This window comes from Seriola dumerili, unplaced genomic scaffold (genome assembly GCF_002260705.1).
Source record: "Seriola dumerili isolate Sdu_G_001 unplaced genomic scaffold, Sdu_1.0 BDQW01000290.1, whole genome shotgun sequence".
NCBI classification, from domain to species: domain Eukaryota; kingdom Metazoa; phylum Chordata; class Actinopteri; order Carangiformes; family Carangidae; genus Seriola; species Seriola dumerili.
In genome coordinates, this window is record NW_019174545.1 from 3,641,495 (window position 1) to 3,668,504 (window position 27,010).

Sequence of the window (27,010 nt, forward strand, 5' to 3'; positions counted from 1 at the left end):
TAAGGTTCTGGATGAATTTATTTTCATAGAGGAGCTGTCATTGAATTACATTACAATTACACTGAAATGATATAAAAAAAAAAAAGTGAATCATTATTTTCATAACCAGCAAACTACATTATTATACATCTCAAAGTTTCTGTTATGATTACAGTATCAGTTACATGAAACCGTTTCTGACTTAAATTAAATTAGTCATCAGAATGAAATAACAGATGAATTATGACTTTAGTAAAGCTGAGATTAAAAATTGGTTTATCATCATCACTTCACCCAGTGCATTTACCAAATGTCCGGCAACATTTTGGTTCTTCACTGTGGTAGATTCTTGTTTCTACTGACACCAGAATACCATGACTGATTGAAATAGAAAATGTAATTAAATTCATGAAGACAAACGGTTAATTTCCCCATTAGGATTCTTTAAAGGCAGGTGTGTTAAGTGCACATTCAGCAAGGATGGACCAACCAAGTTAAACTCTAACCAGCTGAAATGAATTATTGCTTCTGTTGCCAAGAACTGAAGATGTGAGAAAAAGTAAAAGAAATCTCGTTTCCCTCGAAACATCTGTATCCATGTGATACAATGAAGGATATTTCCCACCTGATCAACATTTTATGACTGCAGAGAAATTTTACTTAATATGAGAGAGTTCATTCCAAAGTGGTACTAATCTTACTGGATAATTTTTTATGCATTTCTCTTTAGAGGCAAAGCATTTTAGTACGCACACATGAATCAGGACAGAAAGGTGGACAGATGGAGAGAGCTGGTAGGTTGGTTAGTTCCCTAAAGTCATCTGGGTGCTTGGCTGAGGGGCTCACAGTTTGGCGTGGTCCTTAAGGATGACCTCCAGCTTCTGACTCAGCATGATGTTCCCTCTGACCTTCAGCTTGCCTGAGAAGAACGCCTAGCAAAAAGAAAAAAAAAAACAAAAAAACAAACACACACATGATTAATTTTTACCAATAAAGCACAAAGTCTCTTCTGATTTCTAGCCGGTCGGCTGTTTCTTCCTTTCAAGTGCACAGGGAGTCAAAGAGGGCCAACACGCCTGCAGCTAACACTACATACAAATGAGAAAAGCAACAAGCCAGGACTCGGGCAAAAGGGAATATGTGACCATTGTTGCTTTGGCAGCAAAACAAATGAAATAATATTCATACGCATAAAAGGTTCACAGCTGAGAGGTGCAGCAGGAAAGTATTGAGTGAACTGAACCACTGAGGATGTGCAATGAGTTCCTCGGCTAAAATCAATCACGGGATGGCGCTTAGACGGCCCTGGATGACAGCAGTGTCCCTTTCAGCTCCACCAACTAATCTTTCTCCTGCCGCTCCTTTCATCGTCCGAAAGGCTGGGAAAGACCCTGCCTGAGGGATCTTCAGTACCACGGTCTGCTGACGCTCTTTGTAGAGAACGAACGTGCGCACACACACACACACACACACACACAGGCCTCAGATCAATATCAAGGGCTCCAGGAAGCATATAAATTCTGTACAGCGATGGCCACTCCCTGTGACAGATGAGATGCTACAGACATAACAAGTAGCGTCGATTGATTACTCGTTCTGAGTGCTTCCTGAACTTGGTTTGATAGATCAATGCCTTCCATTTTTTTATTTGACATTAGTAGATCAAGGAAGAAGTCATTAGAGATTGAAAGGCTCTGCAAAGACACTTTCGCTTTAATTAAAATGTTAAAGAAGTGATTTTAATGTCAGGAAAAGAAAAAAAAAAGAAAAGCTGTTTCATTTTAACCAACACCTCATTATTTCAAGGCCTTCCGGCATCTGTTTTGCAAAACCGTTGCGAAAAATGCTCCGTTCTGTGAGCACAAAAAGCTTCACTGCAAAGCAGGAGTTAATGTGATACACTCACAAGGATAAACATGCAGAGAAAGAAAAAAAAAAGATAAAACAAGGCCGTTCACAGAACAGCATGTAAATAACTCTTTTGTCAAAGCGTGTCACGTCAGAAGAGATAAGTGAACAGGCCTGACTGCTTGTTTGTCACCTTCTGAGGGTTGAGTTTCCCCTGCACCACCTCCATGAAGTCTTCATCCGACACCGTGATGGTCACATCTGCCTTCCCGCTGTAAGGGCCTTTATGCAAGGAGCCGCTGCCGTTCTTCAGATCAATGGCTACAGGAAGACAGTGAGGTAAAAGAAAAAAAAAAAAAAAAAGTAAATGCAATGCGGAGACGGAAGACGGAATAAATCATATCAACTTGACAAAGCTTCACTTTCCCTGGGTTTGGCTGGCCTTGGTCTGCTTTGCCCCCACAACTCATTCGTGCTTGCAGTTATTTTTCAGTCATTAGCGCAAATTTTATTTGACAGCTTGTTAGCAAAATGTCAATCTGGGTCAAATCAACTTGTCAACTTTACAGCTCATACTCATATTTCAACCTTTGTCTCATGAGCCAGTGTCGGAGCGAATCATGATGTCTGACTGATTTTCTGAGTGTTAGTGTAGCATTAGTCGAGAGACTGACAACGTGTTGAGACCTACGAGGAGGAAAACAGTCACCAACAAACTTCAAGAGTGTGACGATCCAGCGAGGTGCAATATAATCATTTAAAGATGACAGGAGGTTCGTGGTGTTACAGATCCATCACAGAATCAGTCCTGACCCTCTCAGTGAGTTGCTGGTGAGGGAAGTTCAATGTGCAAAGCGGGAATGAACTGGGCAACACTGTCTCATCGGTGAGCAGCAGCCCTCTCGTGTTCAGAAGACAAGCTGTCAATCAATCTTGGCAGAGAGCCCGGTTTCCAAAATGTAGGTGCAACAGGTTGAAGCACTGATTTATCATTTTTATAAAATCCAACATAATAAATTCTCTTAATTCTGACGTACCATAAACTGCGTCTTGCTCCCCCTCAGCACTACCCGTCTTCTTACTGCTGCAAATTTTCTTGTTTTTAATCACATGAATCTTTTATTGTATTCAGTATTGCATGTAAAGTAAAAACACTTTTAAAGTCCAACTGAAATTAAATAGCTTTTTTTTTTGTCTGCTACAGCACATATCTGCTCTATAAATGACTTGGCTTGTGTTCTCCTTTGAGAAAAATTTCGTCTACACAGAGGGAGAACTCATTTCAATACAGCCAATCAAAACTTGCATAGAAGGAGTAAGGCCAGCATAGTATCATATGCAGAGCACAAGCTGAGCCTGCCAGCAGACTGCTACATCACAGCTGCTGTCAATCAAACACAGACTATAGTTTACTAAATTTATGTTTTTTACTGCAAAAAGAATTTCCTCTTGTGAATAAACACCTGAACTGAAACAAACTGATATTTTTCCCATCCTGCAATGGCACTGTAGAATTAAGGGCGTGTTAGCATTCAGTACACTTACTCCACTGTGCAGTGTTCTTGCCATCTTTGGTGATCTCCCAGCCGAACACAGCATTCACCTTCTTGACCAACTCTGAGCCCAAGTCTTTAATACGACGGCCAATCTCTGCAAACACCAGCTCACTCTGCAGGCCTCCTCCCTGCACAAAGGTAGACAGAGCCAACACTTGCGGAGGTCTATCTTCATGTCAAAAGTACAAATCGACTTTATTATCTACAGAACTAAAAGGAAAGGAACTTCTGGGCTACATGAAGGAATGTGATTAAAGGAAAAAGAGGAGGATTGTTGCTTAAATGGAGCATTTTCAGGCCAGCATACTTGGCTGAGATTTACTGGAGAAGCGTCTGAAGCGGCATGTAAATCCACGTAGGCCCCCGATAGCACAACTGCACCGGTCTCCTTCACCTGACGGAAAGAGAAGTGCAGTGATCAGAAGGACACATTGACAGAAGAGCAGAGAGCAGCAGTGAAATGACAAGTCAGACTCATTCATCCACAAATCTGTTAAGATGATTGGAATCCACACTAATGCTAGCTACTGACTTTGCACTGGATGTGAATCCTGCTGCCTTCCTTCCACATCTCAGTCTGCAGCGACTGACCCGGCATCACCGGCTTCACAAAGCGAACCTGAGAAAGAGAGGCGGGGGATCAGAGAGGGCGGTGGAGTCAATGAATCTCTAATTAAATGAATTTATAATATTTAGCTAGACTGATAAATAGTTTATCAAGCACTAAACTCCCATGTCCCCATGGTGCAGGCACAATCCAAAAGATTTTTTTTAATTGTAAAAATAAAAAGGTTAAAACTGTACATGTCAATGGGCCTCATGAAACACATTTTTGTATTCTTATCCTAAACCTCTCTCATTTTTCTATGTGAACTGTGGTCGTATGAGAAGTGACTTACTGGCATAAATTTATTGTAAATCTGTCATTTTAAGATGATGAGGTTATTCATTCCTGTTCATGTGTAGATGCATGTTTCTGAGATTACATTTGCATAATCGACACCCCCTTAAATTGCCATATTACATTGCCTCTTCCACTCCACTTGTTTCAAGTTCATAAAAATGAGTGAAAAGATAAAAATGCAGAGCTTTAAGTCCTACTGTCAGATATCAGGTGAAAACCTGACAAATGTCCACAGTGTCAGTAATCAGTATACAGCTACAGATAATGTCATCAGAGCAGAGCCGCACTGCGACAGAAATAAAGAGGGAACGTTTTGATGTGAAGTTAGATAAAAAAAAATAAAACATTGTGCCTTTTTTTTTCCTGCTTTTGTAGACCAATAGGTCCAACAGAGGATGTTAATCTGGAAAACAACTCACATAAAGACCCTGAGGCAGCTGTTTAAGTTGCCATGCCAAAAGCAATTCATTACATCTAAAGAAAATTTTAAAAAAATAAATGAATTTAAAAAGCCTCTCAGTCAAGTGGTGAGTCATGATGATGATATGGTGGACAGAATATTAACTGTTCCAGTCCATTTTTGTTACTCCATTAGTTTTAGGTAATTCTGACTGCAGACTCACTCAGCTCAACATAACTCCTGAATCAAACAAGTGTTTTCTCCTCCTCTTTTGGAGGAAGACAGACTATCTGTACATGGCCTCGGACTAATAATCTCAAATCACTCAAACCTGTTCATACAAGTGGTTCTTGCATGAGGCCCAGTGACTCATAAAATGTATGACAGGGTTTAAATCATCCAGTGCTTATTTACCTTGATAGCCTTGAATCTGGAGGGATCATTTTCAGCAAACTGCTTGAGGACATGTCTTGCAGCAAAGCCGAATGAGCACAAGCCGTGCAGGATTGGAGTTTTGAAGCCTGACCAAAGAGCATTTTTAAAGTACATCATGTTTAAGCATACATGAGATCAAAATACACCATTTGCCTGAAAATCCCAGGGAAAGACTTAGTCCTGAGCAAAATTAATTAAGACATTTAATTGAATGGAAAAAAAAAAAAAAAAACACCCATGAAGCCACAATAGATGTACAGACTCTCACCTCCCATGGCAGCAAAGCTGGGGTCTATATGAAGAGGATTCCAGTCTCCACTAAGACGGTACAAGGCCGCCTGTGACCGCAGGGGAAACAGACGTTGTTTAGATCTATATCTAATTCATAAACCCCTGAACTTTTCCTACACAAATGTGGAATGAAATTAAATTATCATGAAGGCAATAGAAGAGATACCTAAAATAAGAATGGCTTTGAAGTGATACAGTTGCAGTCATTTAAATTGCTCAAGGGATTTAGTTTTTTTATTCCCCCTCTCTTTTTTATTTTCCGCTGCAAACATACAGTCAGCGTTCTTGTTTTGAGACGGTATGAAAACCTTGTTCAACACTTCGAATTTTGTCTGAAACTTTATGGTTATTACGGAGGCACAAAACAATATGTCCCATTTCCGCCCACATATTATCAATGCAGCTGATTTATTCTGCAACAAAACCCACACAGACACACTCACTTGGTCTCTTGTGGTAGAATCAATCACCACGGCATCTGGTGCCCGTTGAGGTGGCGGCAGAGGAGCCTGGAGGAAATAAAACAGGTAAAACCAATCATATATGAGTCAACATTTATTAATGATGTCTTATTTTTTTTTCCATTTTGGTAAAGTACATCAAATATGGAACATATACCTTGGCTTTCTCAGAGGTTCTCTTCCCTCCAAAGCCTCCAGCTCCGACCACAAACACTGAAAACTGGTTGTAGCACACCAGCTCGTCGCCACTGTAGGTGTTCACTGTAAAACAGCGCACATGCAGAATTCACACTATATACATGATAGAAGTATTCAGAGCCTTTACCTACAGTTTGTAAAATGAACAATACTGTGAAATAATAGGAAAAGTTAAGTTAAAGTCCTGCCAACAAAATTTCACAATCAGCAAAAAACACTGAAACAATAAAAGTACTGATCATGCAGCAGAGTGTCTCCTGTCAGTGGTATATTATTATTCATCATATTTTTTAAATTATTATTACTGTATATTAATGTGTGAGCAGCATATTAATCTTGCAACAGTTTGAAGTGGAGCCAATTTGAACTATTCAGCATTGATTGGGGTAGTTTAATCTATAAAAATCCATCATATTTAGTGATCAATGTTTTAATGTTTGCAAAGTAATCAAAACTGTATCCCTGTGGAGTTTTCAACCACTAGCCAGAATGTAGTTTCTACAAGTATGTTCTGAGTGTTAATCCTGTATTAGAGACACTAGCGAGATGAGGAAGTAAAACATACAACAAAGGTCCTCGGCTAGAAACAAACCAGGGTTGTTGTTGATGTTAATGGTCAGTGTCTTATCCCCTATGCTTTGGGGGACACCCCATGTTTTTGTCTGCAAGTCCCTGATTTGTTTGTAACTCATGTACACGCTTGAGGACACACATGCATCCGCACAAACGCAGCCAGTGTTGGGCTTTTTCACTGATCGATAGCCAAAGGGCAGGGAAGAAGACTGCCTGCAAGCAAATACTGATACTCTATGAGGAAGGAACTGCATTCAGTGTGTTAATTAGGCCTCAAGGACACACAAGATGTGTTTTGGTAAGAAACAGTTTGTTTACTAGAAAACTCCACAAGGTACCTACAATATAAATAAATGCGGTGGAGTAAGAAGTATGATATTTGCCTCGGACGTTTAATGAAGGACCAGTCTTAAGTAGTAGAGAAAGAAAACATTCAAATAACGAGCAAATGTACTCACAGCAGTTAAGTTCCGTCTCTGACTATTTTAGTTAAGTAAATTCTGTCTGTATTTTGTCACTGATAAGCTTTGGGCTGATCCCCGTTATCTTTCAGAAATATAAGCTCACTACTATGTTGAAGATGTTGACTGAAGAGAGGCAAAATTACTCTAATTATTAAGTTGGTATCACTTGCCTGGCAATAGGTTTCAATACTAAGTAACAGAAGTGCCACATATAATGACATTAAGTATAACAATAAAAACACTGAGGATAACACTCGCCCCAGCTACTTTTCTTCATTACATCACATTTATAGTGAAATTAGAGCTGGAAGAAACAGTCACATGAAGGCAGACTTTGAAGAGACAATTAGTAGCTATCAGACGCAAAACAAATCCAGACTACAGCAACTCACTGGCTTGTTCATTTCATTAGGTCAGTTCAAAATATAACCAGGAATAAAGACAAAACAAAGCTACTTCTGCAGGCTGTCACTGTGACATGCTGTCTCAGGAAAAAATGTACTTTACTCGAGGAGGATAACAGAAGCTGACTGGTTTAATGTGTATAAAGAAATTACATATTTTTTTCAGCAGTGACTCCTCAGGGAACGTCAGGTCCCGTGTTATTTGTTTTAAGTCGGATTAATTATAGATCACAGTGGTTCTAATATCATCCATCTCTATGGAATTGTCAAACAGAAATATGAGCCATTCTCAGTCCATTATTTCAATCCCTGCAGACACAGACGGAAAATTAACTTTCATTAATTCAGCCTGAGAGGCAACTTTCAGGAAAAGACACATTAAAGTGATGAAAACAAATGAATATGAAATAAACACACTACATGATAAAAGTTGTGCACCCTGAAGGGCAAAGAAACTCACCGTCCAAGAGGATGACGGCTCCGGACCCTTTGTCCAACACGTCTGCTATGGTGGCCTCAGAGGTAAGTTGACCTGAAAATGTGTTTGACCCACTTACTTCCCACATTGATAACATATCATTATTTAGTCCTGTGCGTTCTTAATATTAGTAAACTAGCTCTGTACTTGATGACATGACTGCAACCAGCCCCACTTATTGCCTGACATGTATTATCGTTATATTGGAGTCACAGACCTACATGTGTCTTAGTGCAGTTTTAAAGGTAATTCCACAATCGTCTCCCTGCTTGATTTGTACTAGAGCTAAAACAAATAATTAGTTAATCTACAACTCTTTTGATAATCGATTAATCACTTGAGTAAAGTTTCAAGTAAAAATGTGTAACACGCTTCCAGCTTCTCCAGTGTGAGTATTTGCCATTTTTACACATCTTTCATACAAATAGTTAAGTGAATAATTTGGGGTTTTTCAATGTCAATGAAACAAACAAAAAAAGTTACTATTTGAAAACATCAACTTACAATGTGGGAAATGAAGATGTTAATTTTTTCACTATTTTAGAGACACAACAACTAATTGAAAATTTAATCAGCAGATTAATCAATAATGAAAATAACACAAAAAAAATATAAAGCATATTTGCGTGAAAATAGACACCGATTGACAGATATTGACAAATATCACTGACCATTTTAAAATCTGGTTCACATTCAAATCAAGCTAAAAGATAAGTCATTTTTAGTTACCACCTTTGTTTGGATTAGGAAATTTGGGGAACAGGTTCTGCATCTTTATAATGCAGTAGTCTAAATATCTGGTTAGATGGCTGGATGGTTTAAAGTGTCATCGGACATTCGTGAAATACCTTCAAAACAGCAGTTTACAGAAGTACAGAAGTACTAGCATAAGTACCTTCTGTTTTTTTGATAAATCGTCAGGGGTTTATCTTTTAGAAAAACATTGTTCTGTGACTTGAATGTAATGCTAATACACAAGAGGCACAGACTGGGGCCAGAGTGGTCCATATGTAGTCCATGCTATAACTGGATGTTAATCATACAGTTAAAAATCTATCATGGCTTAAGAGGTAAACTGGCCCAAATCAGATTTGGTAATCCTGGAGGCATCATAAAAACAGTCTCTCAAAGACCTAGAGAGGTACTCACTTCAAAGTCTAAATAATCTATTAAACTCAGACTGGTCCCAGTTACATGCCTTGTTATACATAGTAACATGAATCCAGGTAAAAAGGCTCAGTGAGGCTGTAAAATAGCTTTTATTAAATTTATTATATGGTAAAATCTATAGTAATTACATGAGGTACTTGTATAGAACGAACTGCATGTACTTTAATAGTAGAAAAAGAAATACCTGAGGTCGGTAGAGGTTTGTACAGCTCCAGATACTGCTCTCCATGCAATACCTGACACAAAACATTAGAACAGCTGTGATATATAATTACACCACAGTTTTAAAGCCTCATTAGCGTGACTAATGTGTGTACTACTATTGTTCTTCTTGTGTGCAAGACCGTGTGAAATATACCATATGGATACAAATATGCATATTACACACAACAATATCACAGACATTTACTTGCACGCATAAAAAAACAGACATTTATATGTATGTTTTCTAACCTGTGTAAAATCTATGTTGAGTCCAGGGATTGAGCTCAGCCCACCATCCATCATGGCTGCCTGGGAGGGAATGACCCCAAAGGTGGGGAGGCAGCTAAAGTCTGGATGGCCTTCATACAGGAACCTTCAAAATGAAAAAGTTGGTGTTACTTAACTGTGAAAAAAATCACACTTTCATAGGAGACAAATAAAAAAATAACAGCACAGACGGCTGCACAGGGCCCGTGTTTGGAGGCCTGGATAGATTCTCTGCACAGGTCAAGGTATAAGTACAGTAGTTATCATTTCTTTCAGTTCACTTTCACAATGGCTGGTTTATGAGACAATCATTAGCACAAACACACTTAGATACACACCTGAGATGGTCTGGGTCTTTGGTGGACATGCCGACCCCCAATGCATAGAGGATACACTGTATGTGGTTGAAGTTGAAAGTGGTCGGTGGTAATTTTTGTCCCACTGCCTCAGCCTGAGAGGAGAGGAGAGGAGAGGAAAGGAGAGGATTTTAGTGTTGACTTTGAGAGCCAAACATGAAGAAATTGTCCTATAATTTAGACAGAGAAACTTAATATGCAATCTTGAGGGTTTGAAGAAAAGTAATAAGGTTCACCTCATGGTAGATTAGATCCACAGCTCAACCTCTGAATACAAATGCTTTAATAAACGCTATATATACGGTCAGAGTGAACTAGCCAGTATTTGGAAAAGCCAGTAAATGGAAACTAGCAGCTACAAACTCGAGGAATATCAGAGACATTAGACACACGATTCAGAATTTTAAAGTGATCACAACTTGAAGGACAAGTCCAAAGATTTTCAGAAATTTCAGATTGAACAAGACTGTATCAGAAGATGTACAGCTCAGAGCTGGCACAATCGCTGGTTTGACGTAATCTGTGATCTGTGGAACCATCCACGGTCAGCAGTTTGAAGACCTGTGGGATCTCACAGAGTAAAGAGGAATCAGCAGTTCAGAAATGTACACCTGGGCCGGACCAGGCAGAGCTTTGCAAGTGATCGGCACATTTTTTTAAGTGGACCCTGAACTTTACTGGTGGCCGGGACAGAGAGGCCAGAAATTAAACAGCGGTGTTCAATTTGCTCTTGCACTTCACTTAACGAGCAGCCTGAAAATGAGCTCAAATTCCTGAACAGAGCATCGCAGCAATCAAGTGTTAGTGACACAAAATTAGGAATGCCTTTTAAAGCTCAGGAAGGTGTATCCCTTCAGTGTATTGTAAATGTTTCAAAACCCTTTTGAATCCCACCCTGAGATCCTCTGTGTGAGCTCTCTGAGATTTCAAGACTCAGTCTGATCATGAATTTTCCATCATGGTTCTTATGGAATATGAAGAAACCAGTCATTATAAAATCAAAGTCATCCGTACGTATAGTTTACATAATATTTATGATCATCTGTCTTTGATCATTTCTTTTGGTCTATATATATATATATATATATATATATATATATACAGTATATAATCTTTTTCTATAACATTGCTCATGTATTTGTTATAGACATGTCCTGTTTTATGTTATATTTGACAACAATTAACAATGCAACTTGTAATTCAACATTTTTGACATTTTTGTGTCGTAGAAAATCCAATAAACTAATTTGTTTAAAAAAAAAAGTTATCTTTGCAGAGGGAAAGGGGAGAAAGGCCACAGTACTAATTAGAGGAATGATCTTTAAAGAGATATTTCTGGTCCTCAAATCTGACTGAACCACACTCAAATATCCTAATTAACAATATTTCTTGGCAGAATGGTGTGATTCACACTATGCGTAACGCCACCTCTCAGCTGGTCGAAAATCACTATAAAGGCCGACCTCTGGAGGCCTATTCTTAATTAAAACTGCATTTAAATGCAGATGTAGGAACCAGTCCTACATCCCTGTACTGGGGATTTAATATCATATGCCCTAAAGCTAAAGCTAAGGACATAAAATAAAAAATCAGCAGTGTTCGTGGTTCATACAAGATGTAAGTCAAGTTAGGAGAAAAATCTGTTTCTCAAAACAAAAATTAGGCTTGAAGCAAAACTGATTTCTTTTTAAGAGCGTCCTGGTGGACAACACCCCAGATCGAGTCCAGCAGAGGACATCATCCCTTATCTGTCTTCACTCATTTCTTGTCTGCTTAATACTATAGACAAAAAAAATTGCCCCCAAAAAATTTGAAAAAGCAGTTGTCTAACTTTCTTCTGTTATTCAATGTTTAATTTATTTGAAATTATGTACTTAAACATGTTACTTGAAATTAGAACTGCTTAGTTTTACAAAATAAAGTCTGCTGCATTTTTGATGTTTGACATACAGTGAAGCCTTGTAATCTCATGTGAGGTGACACAAATAATTAATACAAAACCTGTTAGCACGTTTATAACTTTCTGACTTGTACTCAATACATTAAGACTGGGTCTAGTTACATACTCAGCTTCCAGTTTATTAGGTAATCCTGGCTGAAATAATGTAGCCCTGCAATAACTCTGACCTAATGAAGGCTATAATGTTCAGTTTGTGTGTGTGAAAATGTTTTAGAGAGGTTTTAATTCAACTGTATGATCATTTTGGAGTCTGCAGTTCATGGTGCTGTACAACTGTATAATGCATTTCAAGTAATAATAAAAATGCAATACAGTTGAACAGCACCACAAACTGCAAACTCCAAAACGATCATCACGTTAAATCAACATCCCTCTGAAACACTCCAGTCTTACTGTTATTTACCTCCGCCAACCAGCCAGGTTACAGTGTTAAATAATGGCCAGAGGTGTTTCTGCAGAAAATCATGATGTCACAGTGGAGTTGACCTTTGACCATTTGGATATAAAATGTAATCACTTCATTATTTTATCCTATTAGACATTTCTTTTAAATTATGTCGTAATTAGCAGATGAATTTGTGAGTTGTGGCCAAAAACCTATTTTGTGAGGCCACAGGACCAAAGTGTAATCAGTTCATTCTAGAGTCCAAATGGACACATTTGAAGGGAGTTCCCGAGAGATTGCGTTCACAAGAATGGGACCTGACAGTCGGGCAGACGGACGGACGGACAGATGTATGAACAAACTGAAAATATAATGCTTAAGGACACACAATATAACCATGTGATGCTCCAGATGTTTTGCTTCAAATATCAATCAATCAATAAATTATGACATAGAACAATATTTAAGATGATTAGACCTCTATGCAGTGGGAGGGTTGCGTGAAATAAATGTAAAAACACAGAAGGGGCACAGTGTAGCATAACTTCAGCAATACATGGTCCCAAAGAGGTAACAAAAATGCATGTACACACACACATGCACACTTTTCACAAAGCTATGTCAGCTGAGGACACAATGGTGATGTTTGTCTTGAGGCTACTTGTGACTCTGTTCCAAATCTCCTCTCTAGACAACCACCCTACCACGCACACGCGCATGCACGCACGCACGCACGCACGCACGCACGCACGCACGCACGCACGCACGCACGCACGCACGCACACACGCACACACACACACACACACACACACACACACACACACACACACACACACACCTCTTCTAAAGACAGTGGAGAGGACACTGAGTGTACTGTACATCATTTAACCTTTTAGGGACTGAATCATGATATTACTGAAGCAGGCTGGTGAGTGTTAAATGTCTCACAGGATGTAAAAAAAAATGAGGAGATTTCATCACATACCATTTAAAAAATAGTTAAAATCTTTCTACTATCATACACAGACCCAAAGAATAAGCTAGTTTCTAAATATTTTAGGAATTCAACACAGCAAGGAAAGGTCTCATTCCTCCGTTTGAGTAATACTACAAATGAGTCTTTAAACAAAGTCTCACTATTACACTACAACTATCTTAACAGAAAATGGTGGCTGGTTTCTGTGGATAATTATTTGATGTTATGCAATTATACTTGTGGGTCAATGTTTTATTTAAGCAACTCAGCCATGTGTGAGCTGTAATCAGTTCACTTTCTGTGATTCAGTGACAAGGAACACAGCGAAGTGAAGGAGCATTCATCCAGGGAACCATCGCTGCACCATTGTGCTCTGACATCTTTTGTACGTTACATTTTAAAAGCTAATCTGAGTTGCCACTCGTCTGGTGTGTCACCATTTCATATTTACAGGAGACATCAAAGTACTTATGTATGTTGTAGGAGAAGGTTATTATCGTCTCTTACTAAATACAGTGTGGTGGTATTAAAGAGTCATGAGCTGCCATGTTTCAAACAGTCTAAGAGGTTACAGCTCCAGACTTTCAAAAGTAATTGTCAACCAACCGTTACAAACACTTCCACAGTCTGTGGGGGAAATGACAGAATATAAGTATATGAGAAGGAGAAAAACATTGATAGGCATGAAGTAACTGTGGTGAAAATAAGGTTAAAAACTGCAGAGAACAGAAAATAATGAAGGAATCAAAAAAAAAAAAAAGGGACAAAAGGAGGAAGAGGAGGACAGTGGAACAAAGAGGGAGCCCACACGTCTAAGCCTGACATATATTCACATCAGGGTTTCAGAGAAGTTTACCAAGGACAATTTTGATACCGCACAAAATAAAATCTAATACCTCTTTCACAATCATACCAGCAGTATGAAAGTATGATGGGAAACAAGTAGGGATGACATGGCCTAGAACTATTTATTCACATTTTTTCAATACTTCCCAGCAGTACACGGCAATTATGACTAATGATATAATTGATTATATTAATGCGAGCGAGACCTGCATTAGCAGCAGAAAATTTATGGTAGATATGACCCAATAAAAATGAACAATCCATTCATTCATCGATGAGCTTCCTAGCTACTGTAGCTTGCACTTGAGACGGTGTTTGCTACAGGTCTGGAGGCGCTGACTGAAACACACACAGTGCACACACTCCACTGTCGCAAGCAATCCCACTTTCACTTAACAGGCGTGTAAAGTCTCCCAACAGCCAACACAACTGGATACCACCTTTTTTTTGACGAAACGAATTCATTGATTTTTTGAGACTTTCCAAGACCCGCGAGTACATTACAGTACATTAGTGTCAAAGAAAAAAAGCAGCAATAGCAGTCTCTACTCACAGGATTAATGCCTGAAGTCGAGGCTGCAGAGGCTGCAGCAGCTGTTGGACTTGCACCGACGTCTCCCTCCGACTCCACTCGAGACAGCACACTCACAATTGACTGTAGAGACTCTACACAAAAGGTGAGAGATGACAGATGAGTGGAAGCACACCAGAACAAGACACTGACATAGCAGAAGATGAGGTCATAGACAAAATAATTCATCGGTGTCACCCAATATGCCTTATGAATGTGAATTTCTTATTCCACAGACCAAGCAGAAGGACAGAAATACTTGTATATTACGCAAGTAAATAAACTCTAAAGTGATGATACAACTTTTTGCTGCGTGATACAAAAGGAAAACTCGGTTCTCACTTTCCGTGATGAATATACAAGAGACTTCTGTTTGATGTAACATAATCTACTCCAATTTAAGGGTTCTTGAATGCACAAAGTTTAGCTCTCATGATTGGCTGGCTGACATTGCTCAACGGCTTCAGGCTGTACTATTTTATTGCAGCTGCATATTACTTAATCTAAGGCTGAGCAAACTATATTCTTAAAAGGAAAATATCAACATTTTTGAACATACACTTATTTGAGTCAGATGAGAAGATACAAGTCTTATGTCTATAGGTTAAATATGAAGCTACCACTAGCAGTCAGTTGTCTTAGCTTACAATAAAGAATAGAAACAGGGAAACAGCTGGCCCGGCTCTTATCAAAAGTAACAAAAATCTGCCTCCCGCTAATATACCTCATATCTGACAATTTATTCACATATCAGGTTCATCTTTAAGTCATGACCCAGATAACTATCATGAAACCTGCACTTTTTCAGGAATGAGCTTGGGGATTTTTTTTCTTTGACAGCTAAGAAAAAATGATTAATCTCAAGTTAAATGGATCAAAGCAAAGTTAAATAGAATTCCAATAGAATTTCAATCTAACATATACTGATCCAGGAGCAGCTTTAAAATGGATAAAAGGATGCGAGAGCCACGTGCACTAAGAATAAACATGATGAGTTCCCTGTTCCAACATTAGTTGTTAACACACTTAAGACTTTGAGTCTACACTGTGTGTTCTTTGTTTGTCTAGAGATTGCCTAAAAACAGAATGTAAATATATCCACCCCGGTAACACAAGCTACGAATACCTATGCAGATTCAACACAAACAATGGAAGACGGCTGAGACAACAGAGAAACAGAAACACAGTGAGACTGGGAAGACCAGAGCTACTAATTACCATCACTCAGTGGCAGGCAGTTACAGAACAGAGGCAGCAACAAGTCTCTGTAATAAGCTACAAATGAGGAGGCACCTCAAAGCCATGCTAATGAGCCCAGCTAGTGCCCTGTGGGACTGCCACCCCAGTTCAGTTAATGTTAGCACTGCCGCCCTTTCTTCAATTGTACATCTGAGAGCGTGGAGAGGGATGGAGGAGGCGGAGAGAAACAATAATCAGGAACAACTCTTGTCTTGTTCATACTCATCATCTTATTCACCTCAAGTTCTTTTCTCCACCTCATTCTCTTGATCTCTAACACCATCTTGTCCTCTCTGTACATACAGATGAACTGATCGTAAAAGGGCTCATTCGGTTGAAAACAGAGTTCATGCAGTTGCAGAAGTTTCTCACTCTCACGAAAGTTCAGTCAAACAGTGCGACTACATGACGACAATTTTTTGTTGAAAATAATGGTGTTTGAGCTCTCCAAAGGTGGTGTTTTTTTACCATGCCTTCTGTTCCGCTCCACAGACCAATGACACCTTTAATCATAAGTATGTCCCAACTGAGTATAAACACTATCTATTACCAACTTTCCTTTTTTCCTCTCATATCATAACAATCTACCAATGTCACACTAAAAGCCCCAATAATAAAGATCAAAATCTTGCATTCCTTCAATGTTCATTTCAATTACACACCCATTGCATTATTCTGGCAATTGGTGCAAATCAGTGGAATACTGACACATCTGTATTTTTGACTTTTCGACTCTACTTTGTGTCAGAGATTCTGGTGAATATTCGCTGCATTTCTTGAACAAGATGAATATAAGATGTTTCAAGACCGTTTTGATCCCCCACTGAAAGCGATTCAGTACCTGTTACATGATCATACTGGCCGGAGTATGAACATATGATGGAAAACCATGTGGTTTGGCAAAGAATTATTTATTTTTATTATCATCTATTGTATTCTATTTTTCCCAGTATTTCCCCACGGTATATTACAGTAATTCTTAGTGGTACATTTAAAGTAACGATGCTTGGACCCAGAGAATCGGAAGAAAATGGATGGATGAATTAACCAATTAAAAATGGTTCAATCATTTCAATTTCATTAAAGTTTTTACCAAAACTGACATTATTATGAATTGATGAGCTTCCTAGCTACTGTAGCTAGCAGTGGTGACAGTGTTTCGTACAGGTCTGACGGTGCTGCCTGAACAGCCTCTTGCACAATCCACTGTCAAAGCAACACTTTTAGTTAAGAGGTGTATGACGTCTCCTGACAGCCTGCAATCGTATCAAGAAACGTTTTATAATCAACACTTCTGCCTACAGCAGGCAAGCGTTTTTTGCTGATTAAACGTAAGACTTGTTAATACCTTCTAAGACCTTTTTTCAAGGAAAAGAGAATTCAATGCTTTTGAAGACTTTTTTCTAGACCTGCAAATACCCTGTTTAAGCCACCTTTCTGGGTCTCACCCCTGGGTCTCTGTTCCACTGCTAAAATCCTTTTTGAAAACATGAAAGATAATTGTTACCAAAGAGTACCAGGTTGTCAGCCTACACAAATCCAAAGAGCAATGACCGTGGTTACTTCATTGATAAGTATATTTGATTACATGCAGTGTAGCGGATCTGCAAACTGAATCATTCTGACTCAACACAGAGTGAGTCAAACCAGTGAAAGCAGACCAGCAAGGTTATGAGGCGGATGGGGGCGATCCAACTCAGATTCGGACTCAAAGAAAATCTGTGTGAAAACCTGCCTTAACGGCATCCAAGCAGCAGTTGAGCTGTTACTGGTTTTAAGAGAAATCATCATGTTTGGAATGAAAAAATGACCATTCAAGACAAAAGGAATGAGGTCATGAAGACCTACATCACAGGAAAGTCTTAACATGACATTTACTGTAGGGTCTGCACGTCAATGTGTGTGTGTCTGTGTGTGCATGAATGCACATGCATATGTAAGGTTGCATGTACAGTATGTAAACTTTGTACATACATGCACCAATATATGCGCTTTTGTCAGTTACTATGTGTATTTGAGTGTGTGTTTACTAGTTTGTGTATTTCTGACCTTGTACATTAGTAGGCTTGGTGGCGTCTGTAAAATCACATATTTTGTCCCACTGGTCTCTGACTGCCTCAGGATTCATGGGTTGGTTCTTCTGTCTCACAATGTGGCCCTGAGTACGCTCCCAGCGCACTGCACAAATGGAAACACACAAATAAAGAGGTCGTTGCATAGTGAACATCACACACATCCAGTACTGGTGAACTAGGGGCTAATGAATATCACAGATGCATACAGACTTTTCAGACATTTCCTTAGGAAAAACACACAGTACTTACATTTACCAATCCAGCCTGCTCCGACCTGAAAGGAGATGAAACATGAGCAGATGACACAAAAAAATATTGTCTATTTATGGAAGCTGAATATGTCATTTGTACATTATTGTTCTCAATGACAAAAGAAAAAAATAGACACAAAGCTACAGGCAGTAGAGAGGCAGTGAGACTTTACTCTTATCTTACTGAAGAGAAAGAAAGAAGATGTTTTCTTCTGTTTACCTCAAACAGTCCTCCATTTTCTTGACATTGGTCATGACAGAGCCAGAGGACCAGGGGAGCAACATACTCAGGCTTCAGAGATGCCACAAGGTCTAAATGAGACAAAACAAAACATATAAGTCCTAAACAAGTGCTACCACTTTAGTGTCTCTGCTTGGTAGTTAGTGTATCTTAAAATGATGCAGTGTTTGTTCAATTTTCTCATTTTGAAAATACTAGAGATACATGGTCTGAGTGATTACACAAGCCTAAAGTATTCATCCTCTTTCCACAGAACTAATAGACGTGGATTAATAGTCACTGATTATTCCTTACAAATACGACAGAGGGTGATAGAAAAAAAACCTGCTGGACAAATATTAAATATAAAACAACAAAGTAATACTGGTATAAGTCTGAGTGAAAATAAGTTAAAACTGAACTTCCTGAAGTATTAAATAAGTATGAATTACTATTATACGAAATCAAGTCCTGAACATATTGAAATGGAACAGGCTTTTAATTCCCTGTATGAACCACTAAAGATTTAATCCTACACACCATATGTCTCGTATTAAAAAAATGCTAAGCAAGATGAGTTTTGGTGTCTATTTTTTTTTAGAGAAGCTCGAGTCAGTGAAAGCCAACATATGGAACCATGTCATTTACCAAGGTGAGGCCATCCCATGACAGTTGGCACAGCGCTGTGTGACAGATGCTACTGTCGACCTGCACCGCAGGGCTACAAAACCACTCCTTTAATTTGTCACTTAAGTCCCTTTTAAACAGAGATCCCGTTGTATTGCTGTTAAGAAGACCCTCCATTATGCCAGCTTTGCTTGTTTACACTGAACTACCCAAAGTCTGCATAATGTACAATATGCTAATGATTTATAGACATTTACCAATAGAGTTTAATGGGTCTTTATGGGTTCATTGGATCATTTTAAAACACAGCAGACAATGCTAAAAATTCTCTGACTGGTTGTTATTTTGAATATTGATATTTTAGTTTTTGTTTGATATAAAGTTCATATGCAACACACAGCATCCCAGGCGTATGAGCTGTTCTGGGCTATATTTCATTATTCACTTTATGTATCCAATGGTGCATTACCTGCTGTCTTAGGAAATGTTTTTAACATGAAAATATAAATATTTCATTAGCATACTTACTCATTTTTTTGAATATTTGGAAGCATAGCTAACACCTACAATAAAATAAGGAGGCCAGAGCCGCCTGATTAAATCAAGGGCTGACACATCAAAACTTTTAAAGCACTTACAGGGTGCATGATTTCATCATGGCTCTTGGAACAGCAAAAAAAAAAAAAAAACACAGCTCTTGAATATTAGATGACAAATTTGCATGTCAAACGGGAGTGCTGTTGCCTCAAATTTCATAAATCAACATTACATGGGCATTACATTATGCAGCTGCTCTAAAAAAAAAAAAAAGAAAACATTTGCCTACTTTGGCCTGTCCAAACAACGTGCATATGTGAGAGCATGTGTGCATCCAAATACCTAGCAGAACATCACAGTATGTATTACACAGACCAACTGCATGCAATTATGAGTGTTGTTTAATCTCTGTGCTTACCTGGGGGCATGACGGTCTCAGTGAGGCGTGACCCTGCAACAGGAGCAATAGTGTTGCAGTAGATGTTGTACTTGCGTCCCTCGACTGCCAAGGTGTTTGCCAGCCCTAGCATGCCCAGCTTGGCAGCGCTGTAGTTGGCCTGGCCAAAGTTACCATAGATGCCTGCGGCTGAAGCCGTCATGATGATTCTGGCCACAGACAACCCCAGGCAACAAGTCAGTGTTAATGCAAAGTGACAGAAATCGCTATGGAGTAATGGGAGACACAGACGGCCCCCCACATACACGCATAATCTCACAGAGTGGTACATACTTTTCACGCATGCATAAACACACCACAGTACACACATGTAGGCACCTAGTCATGCAATGCTAGCCCATTCACACACACAGACACAGCTCCCAACTACTTAATCACTGATACACAACTGAACACATTAACATTTTACTTGAACAAACATGAACACAGGCTCAATGCAGAAATAAACGCATGTATGCACAGCGGACACACAGTCTTACACATACAATTTTGCTAGTAATCTCACGCAGATATTTCATTTCAGTCAAGGAAAAGTAATGAAATTAAGCATCAATGCTACATTAACTGTAGGAGACATCTGTAACACACTGTCTCACTGGTCATCAGAAAGCAGTGATCCATATCCCAGCACGCTCATACTGTACACTACCGCTGAACCACCAGAGTACATTTTTCAAATCCATACTTTTTATATACAATGATTCAGTTTCTAAGGGAACCTTTCAAACTATCAAGTGTTACTACAAAAACACATCTTTCAATCCTTATGGCACATCATATGATAAAATGTTGCATTGGGGACCTGATACGTGGTAGGAATATGTATATGTGTTCTTCCATGCTTTCATATAGCTTTATTGACAACCTTGGCTTCTATATCCAGCATTTCTGTATTGTGCAGAGCCAGGCCATGGACCTTTCTCATATTCATTTCTTTCAGCTATGGCTTTACCTTTGAATGCGGCATAAACTTTTGTTTGGGGTGACTGCACAGAAAGATTACATTTTGAGCTTGCCCGTGAGCACTGCAAAATGTATATTCATACTACAAAATCTGAAATGCTGTTGATTATTGTGTTTGTCTCCGTACATCAAAACCTTGATATAAAGCCAACTGCATTATTTGCAACTGTTCTCTACTCAATAATAAGCTGCTCTTTAACTCAGTGCAGTAAAACCTTCTGCAAAATGTCAGTTTAATGTAAGAAAGTAAGATGGGTTGTGCGACCTTCTGCAAATTATGATTCACTCACTAGGCCTTTTTCAGGGAACACATTTTTGCTTGTCATAGCAGGAAACTCGCAGGTGTAACTGCTAACGCTAACGATTGTTCAGTATCACAATGCAGCCATCGTTAGTGTTATTAGTTGCACCTGTGTTTGGCAAGTCTAAATGTCTCATGTGAGAAAGTTATCTAATGTTATCTAAAAAATGTAAATACTGATATTGTGTTAATAATACACTTGATAATAATATTGATAATATTTGTCATTTTCATCTGGTGGCCTTTTCACCATCCATTAAGTGTAATTGTTGTTTCTGTACACCTTTGTACAGACAAAAAAAGAGACAAAACACATAATAAATAACGTTAAAGATGAATACTGATAAACTGATAACAAAATTGATGACATTTCTCTTTTTAAAATTTTCTAGCAATATTTTTTATATACCTATCAAAAATTTGAAAAAAGGTTTGGCAACGATAATTGTGTAGTGACAATCTGGTATCGTAACAGCTCTAAGTACATATCTGCATAGATCCACACTGCTTCAGGTCAGTATTTATTATCCACTGGACTTCTCATTCAAGAGGTGAAGAATCTCAGCCGAGTGGCAAAACACCTTCAATTCTACAAACTTCAGACCACTGGACACTTGAATTTCTTATGCTGTACTACTTGGAAGAATGAGATGAGCCTCCACAGACATCGTTGCTGCTTCTTGTGGAGTCATCAATTTAAACAGTATTTAAAATGTTCAGAGATTAACCTACAGTGCTGCATAACCAAATTAAGTAATTTCCCTCTTTCTTTACTGATTTACATATTCATATTAAATGTGCTGTCTTTGGCTTTTATTAGTATGCAGGGTTTTTTTTTCCATTTTACACCATGAAACCAATGGAGCCAGACATATTAAAGGGTATCAAGTGAAAGTGGTATTAAAGTCAGAGAGTCAGATTATGTGTATAATAATGTGATGGCACACATGCTTTATATAATCATTACCTCAAGTGCACATCCTCAAGAGCCCACTTAAAATGCAGCACATGAAAATCATTGAGTATCTTTTGTACCTTTGTCTGACATCTGAATCAGACCCTGCCACACAGCATTTTATGCCGTACTGATATCTTCTTGAATACTGTCCAGCAATGGTCTGTCTGCTGAGGATACTGTAACTTTGTTGGACCTGCAGAAGTACTACCCACGTAATAGGAGGACGGCCCTCATTTTGTCCATGTCAATAGCTGTCAGTAGCTGGGCGAGTTACCTGCCAAACTTTTGGTTTTTCATGTGGTTCCAGGCAGCTCGAGTCACCAGGAAAGAGCCTCTCAAGTGAACTCTTTGAATCAGGTCTGAAATGGAGAGGAAGAGGAATGACAGAACATTACACAAATATTACCACACAACACATAACATTATACACTTCTGCTATTTCCCATCAGAACACTGTGGATCAGATCCAGCTTACAGTAGATTTTTAAACTCCCACACACACAATCTGTTTTAAAAGAGAAGGTACTTGGACAACAAACCCAAGTTAAAAACAAATGTAGTGTACTACATATAGCATAGTGACACTGTTTGATAATGAGGTGAGCCAAACAAAAGGAGATAATGTGATGGTATGAGATGACCCCATACACAGCATGAGTGAATGAGGGTGAATGTAAATAGCAGAAATAATTTAATTACCCCAGTCCAAATCACTCGTCCTGGCAAATGATCGGTCCCGAAGTATCCTTGCCGAAAAAGAAAAAAGAAAAAAAAAAAGTAAAGTCTTCTCACTCTTTGTGCCAAACTTAAGGTTTTCTTTTACATGATTATAGTGGCCCATATGCCCATTAATAAACGCCAGCAATAAATGGCCACTCTGAAAACAGATAAAGTGTGATTATTGCTGTGAAATGACTTACCCAGCATTGTTTACAACAATATCTGGAAGAAAAGACAAATTACTGAATTTAATTATGTATAGTAATAACATTACTAACAATCATTTAATTTGAGTTATTTTAATTATGCAGCACTTAGGATAGGTATCAACTTTGACAGCCACAGCTCTGCCATACAAAAACAATACGCACCTATTCTTCCAAATGCATCCAGCGCTGCCTGGATCAGTTTTTCTCCATCTTCTACAGAATCTGTATGTGCACAATAGAAAACCAAAAATTAATAAGTGATGAAATGTTAACTTAATAATTTTTTACTATATTTTTTACTATGTAATAATCATTCATAGTTTGGCTACAGTTATAAAGCTGATTCTAGGCTACATATTTCCTGTTTGCATGTAAGTTTACAGATAAAAACAATGTTACTTGTTACAGTTACAATAAAAAAAGCTTGAGAGAAAGCTTGTGAGAAAGTTTTATTGTATACAAGAGAATCTCGATAGGCTTCCCTTGCTCAGTTTGTTAAGTAATGATGTGTGAAATAACATTTTTATTGACCGCTGGACTTTGCTTTAAACTGGCTAGAAAATATGAAAATTTTCGGGTAAATGATGCCTTTGTATCAAATCCACATGCAAATCTGGTTCAAAACCACCTATGAGACACATTGATCAAAGTCTTGCTTTGTTATTTTAAACTTTTTTTTTTGTACGTATATGAGATGCACAAAGATTAAGTAGGGAATAGATTTGTCTTCAATAATCGCTAACAGCTTCATCAGTGAGATAGTCAGACTGAAAAAAAAATCAATATTGTTTTTAAGTCGACAATTACATAAGCTTACTACACAGTAAGCAATAAAAGAAAAAAAAAACACAGACGTAGATAATGATTTATCAGAGAAGACTCAAGACAAGAAGGCTAGTCCAAACTTCTCACCATAGTTTGCCACGGCCTTGCCTCCCTTCGCTCTTATCTCCTCCACCACCTTATCAGCAGCTGCAGAACTCTTTCCACCCCCTTTAGTGTCTGCCCCAAGGTCATTCACTTTATTGCAGCAAGAAGAAAAAGATTAGCAATAATGGGGTGAGTTCTGCAATTCTCCACGAGTGATTAGGTTAGGAGAAGAGTATAGCTAAGCTGATTCCTTGTCAGAGTTCAAGGGCAAATCCAGTCCAGGCAGCAGGGAAAGCTATCATTTTGGGAAGGGCAAATATTTATGCCAACACCTGCAACTGTGTTGTCTAAAAAGTAACATCATTACTGTGACGGTCAATGCGATGCATATTTCTGAATGGAATGCCACATTCTGTGGTACAACCTATCTCAAAAAATCACTTAAATCTATTGATGCACCGATCAAACTTTTCCTCTCGCAATACCAATTTCGATACCTTCGCTCGGGGTCATCTGCTGATACTGAGTCCCAATTACATGCAGAAGCCCTTCTTTGTTTGAAATCTTTCTAACTCACAGCATGAAACTCATTGGAATATTATTTCAAGTAATTGAACTTGAAACCAGGGATTGTCTAAAACTGAAAATTGAGTCTGGTTTGTGACTGAATGACTGATGGCATAAAGTGTATTTTCATAACGACATTGTATTTACTTTTGGACACTTTTACCAAGATTTGTAGATGAGTTATGTCAAGGCTGCCACTTATCATATCGGTGCATCCCTGAAACCCAGGACATCTCTAAAACCTGTGATCATCTCAAGCATTGAGTCATGCAGGTGCAAGAATCTACACATCACATAAATGAAATCAATGCCACTGCTTTTCCATATGTGTAGTCAGCAGCAAATGATTATGAACATGTGTTAAAAAGCCAACATTTAAATAAGATTGCTGAAAAGGTATATTTGATAAATGAAACTGATGTTCAGTCCCTAACAACTCACATAAAACATCTGGATTCATGCTGGGCCAAATGTCAACATGACACAGATGGCCAAAAAACAAAAAAAAACATCAATTGAGGTTACAAGGATTCAGTTTCAGCAGGCATTTCAATAAGTACATAAGCTCTAGTCCTGGCTGAACTAACCACAGTATATCCACTAAACCTGTTCTAAAAAATGAGATATAAGGGGCTCAAAATGATGATCCTTTTTTTTTACCTATAACTGAGGCTCCTCTTTCAGCAAAAGCCAGTGCATATTCTCTGCCAAGGCCTGCAGAAAGAAAGGCAGATTAGTCTACAGAATGAAACACACCCATCAATATCCACAGTTATCAGGGGGAACATACGAGGTAAATAGTGGAACCAGGGCCCCACAAAACCTGGAATCAAAACATTGATTTGAACTGTAATACGGAAATTTTGTATTATTAGCATAAGTAAACCATTTATGTTGGCTGAATAAATAATTTGACATACCATTTCTTGTTGTGAAATTAAAAGCAGCCATGTCATAAAAAATAAAAATAAAAAATTAAGCTACCATGAGAGAAAAGACAGAAAACTAGAGCTCATAAACTGCATACTAAAAGTTATTTCAGACATTTTCAGGAGTTAAAACTGAAAGATTTGCAACACCAACATCAAGTAGTCTGTTTTATTGTACATTAGTTTATTATAGTGTTTTGATCTGTTTTAATGAGGGAAATAAACCTTCAGGATTATCAGATAGCTTTAATAACTAAGGCTGGGTTATTATCAATCAATTTGAAAATGACAGTAGTTTTTAATTCTTATTCTGTGATTTTAGATTTAATACATGTTACCTATTTTATATATCTAATGATCTTAGGGTTTCTAAAATTTTAATATGCTACTTCTATGTTGCAAAAGCCTGGCCAAGCACTTGTTGAAAACTAATTTACCTTAATTCTGCAAATAAAACACTACTCCAGTGAGGTCTTGTTTGACTTTCTTTTATTATGAAATACAGTAATCCTCTCTTGATGTAGGGGGTTAAAATTAGTGACAGAAAATCTCACAGTGAAAGCTTCACTTGAAATATCTCAACATTTCAGATTGTTCAGATACTCTTATATTTGTTTGAATATGTTCATTACTGACATGATAAGCCCCACAGATGCACTGGTTTACATACTTGGTTTATTGAATGGGTAATACGAGGCCCATATATTTGTGCTGGCCACTGACTGTGGGTTGTTGGTGGATGTGCCCTTTCACATACTTACAGTGGAATTATTTGGAGCCATTGCGTTAGGTGTACTTTGCTCTCTGCGTTATTCAAATGCAAAGACTGACAAACGTCTGCTGCTAGTCCAATTCATACAGTATTGGTCCTATAGCAACATCAACAAAGTTGTTTCATTGTTTCCAGGAGGTTCATAGATTGTTTATTTTAACGACTTTGCGACTTGCAGCTGTTTGGCCAGTGTTAGCAATCGGCAAGATACGAGATTATCTGCTGGGCAGCTCATACAACAGACAGAAATCGAGACTTGTGCATTCACTGTTTTTATCGTTTGCCTAACAGAGATCTACGTAACTAACAAGTTAGCATAAGGAGCTAACGTTACAAAGCCTATTTTAGCGTAGTTACAGTTAGCAGCAGTGACAGCCTAGCTAACGACCCGTTATGTTTGCACAACGTATTTACCTCCTCCGGCCCCAGTGACAAGAACGACTCTCCCCTCGAAAGACAAAGACATTCCTGTGGGATATTATTCTCTGATTCAGAACAGTAGCAGCACAGTGGCTACAGGACCAACACTGCTTTTCAGAGACAGCAGGGTGAACTTCTGTAACTTACACTTCCGCAATCACGAGGGGA

The 27,010-nt window shown here is 38.4% G+C and overlaps 1 protein-coding gene across 1 annotated transcript; it reads right to left on the bottom strand.

Annotated features, from left to right (window-relative positions):
* On the bottom strand, positions 1–27,000 carry hsd17b4 (hydroxysteroid 17-beta dehydrogenase 4). The gene is made up of 25 exons (XM_022757739.1): positions 26,837–27,000; positions 25,382–25,435; positions 24,197–24,304; positions 23,447–23,506; positions 23,276–23,297; positions 23,055–23,101; positions 22,630–22,714; positions 20,095–20,282; positions 18,513–18,604; positions 18,291–18,315; positions 18,016–18,144; positions 14,710–14,822; positions 9,971–10,083; positions 9,615–9,738; positions 9,346–9,397; positions 7,974–8,045; positions 6,032–6,135; positions 5,857–5,922; positions 5,391–5,460; positions 5,102–5,208; positions 3,916–4,002; positions 3,691–3,777; positions 3,373–3,511; positions 2,021–2,148; positions 1–911 (listed from the first exon to the last, which is right to left on the bottom strand). Exons 1-25 carry the CDS (start codon positions 26,886–26,888, stop codon positions 822–824), a joined length of 2,214 nt encoding a protein of 737 aa, XP_022613460.1. The 5' UTR covers positions 26,889–27,000; the 3' UTR covers positions 1–821.
* Between the last annotated feature and the right edge of the window lie 10 nt (positions 27,001–27,010).